The 1,644-nt window shown below is 41.6% G+C and overlaps 1 protein-coding gene across 1 annotated transcript; it reads left to right on the plus strand.

Moving 5' to 3' along the window:
* Window positions 1-248: 248 nt before the first annotated feature.
* LOC142633513 (uncharacterized) lies at window positions 249-1,382 on the plus strand. Its single transcript, XM_075807752.1, has one exon. It carries the CDS (start codon window positions 249-251, stop codon window positions 1,380-1,382), a length of 1,134 nt encoding a protein of 377 aa, XP_075663867.1.
* Window positions 1,383-1,644: the final 262 nt, after the last annotated feature.

Genomic DNA, 1,644 nt, shown 5'->3' on the forward strand with positions numbered 1-1,644 from the left:
TAGCTAGTAGAGGTGCAGGTAGAGTAGAGGCAAGGGCTGGTTGCTCTTTTGAGACTTTTATGAAGCGGAATCCCCCTTCCTTTGATGGGAAGCCAAATCCTACAAAAGCTGAGAACTGGTTCTTGCAAATGGAGAAATTGTTAGAAGCTTTAGATTGCACTGACTCTTAGAAGGTGCGGTTTGCAACTTTCAAATTGATTGGAGAAGCTGAGCGTTGGTGGAGATCCAATAAAGCCATTTTGGAGGGAATGGACACTGAGAGAAACCCCATCACTTGGGAGAAATTTAAAGGGATTTTCTATGATAACTACTTCCTTGAAGTGGTTCGGGAACGAAAAGAGAGGGAATTTGCTGATTTGGTGCAAGGAAGTAAGATTGTTGAGCAATATGCAGCTAAATTCATTGAGTTATCACGCTTTGGACCCCACTTAATCCTTACTGAGGCAAAGAAAGCAAGCAGATTTCAAAAGGGGTTGAATGAGAGACTTCGACACCATTTGATTGCATCAGGGGTTGATAATTATGGAGAGTCAGTTAAGAGAGCTATGAGACTGGAGGAAGATTTCAAGAACAATGTTAGGAATGAGAACCCACCTAGAAACACTGGACAAATAGGCTTTCGACAAGGCAATGCTCAAGGTCATTGGAACAAGAAAGGATCTGTTGGGAGGTCCGGGAGTAATTCATCATCAAATAGGCCAGAAAATAAGAATCAACCCCAGAATGCTCAAGGTAGAAGTTCGACTTGCCCTACATGTGGAAGGTTCCATGGAGATAAGCCATGTTTCTTTGAAGGAAAGGCTTGCTATAATTGTGGGAAGACTGGACACTTAGCTAAAAGTTGTACATCTCCTCAACAAAACTCAATGGCACAACCTAGAAAGGATGATCAGGGAAGGAAGACACAAGGGATAGTGTTTGCACTCACACCACAAGATGTTCAAGCTTTAGATACTGTGGTTGCAGGTATCCTCCCATTATTCTCAAACTTTGCTAAAACTCTATTTGATTATGGATTTACACACTCTTTTATCTCCATTCGATATGCTAAGTTATGTGATAAGAAACCTGGACTTATGGATTATGACTTGTTTGTGGCCACACCTATGGGTGATTCCTTAGTGTGTAATTCTATGCTTAAGTCTTGTGTTATTCAAATTGAGGATAGGGAAATGTTAGCAGACTTGATTTTGATGGACATGTATGACTATGATGTAATTTTGGGAATGGACTGGTTTGTAGCTTATCATGCTAGTGTAGATTGCTTTAGAAAAGAGGTGGTGTTTCGGCCTCTAGGAGAGCCAGAATTTCGATTTAAGGGCTCTAGGATGAATGCCTTACCCAGGGTGATATCAACCCTTTGGGCTCAGCGTCTATTATGAAAAGGATGCCAAGGGTACCTAGCTCATGTGGTGGACACTAGGAAAGAGGAATTGAAGTTGGATGATATCCCTGTTGTGAAGGAGTTTCCTAATGTCTTTTCTGAAGACTTACCAGGGATACCTATAGATAGAGAGATTGAATTTTCCATTGATTTGCTCCCTGGAACTTCTCCTATATCGAAGGCACCATATCGGATGGCACCCACTGAACTTAAGGAACTCAAGGAACAGTTACAAGAACTTCTAGACAAGGGGTTCATCA

This window comes from Castanea sativa, chromosome 5 (genome assembly GCF_040712315.1).
Source record: "Castanea sativa cultivar Marrone di Chiusa Pesio chromosome 5, ASM4071231v1".
NCBI classification, from domain to species: domain Eukaryota; kingdom Viridiplantae; phylum Streptophyta; class Magnoliopsida; order Fagales; family Fagaceae; genus Castanea; species Castanea sativa.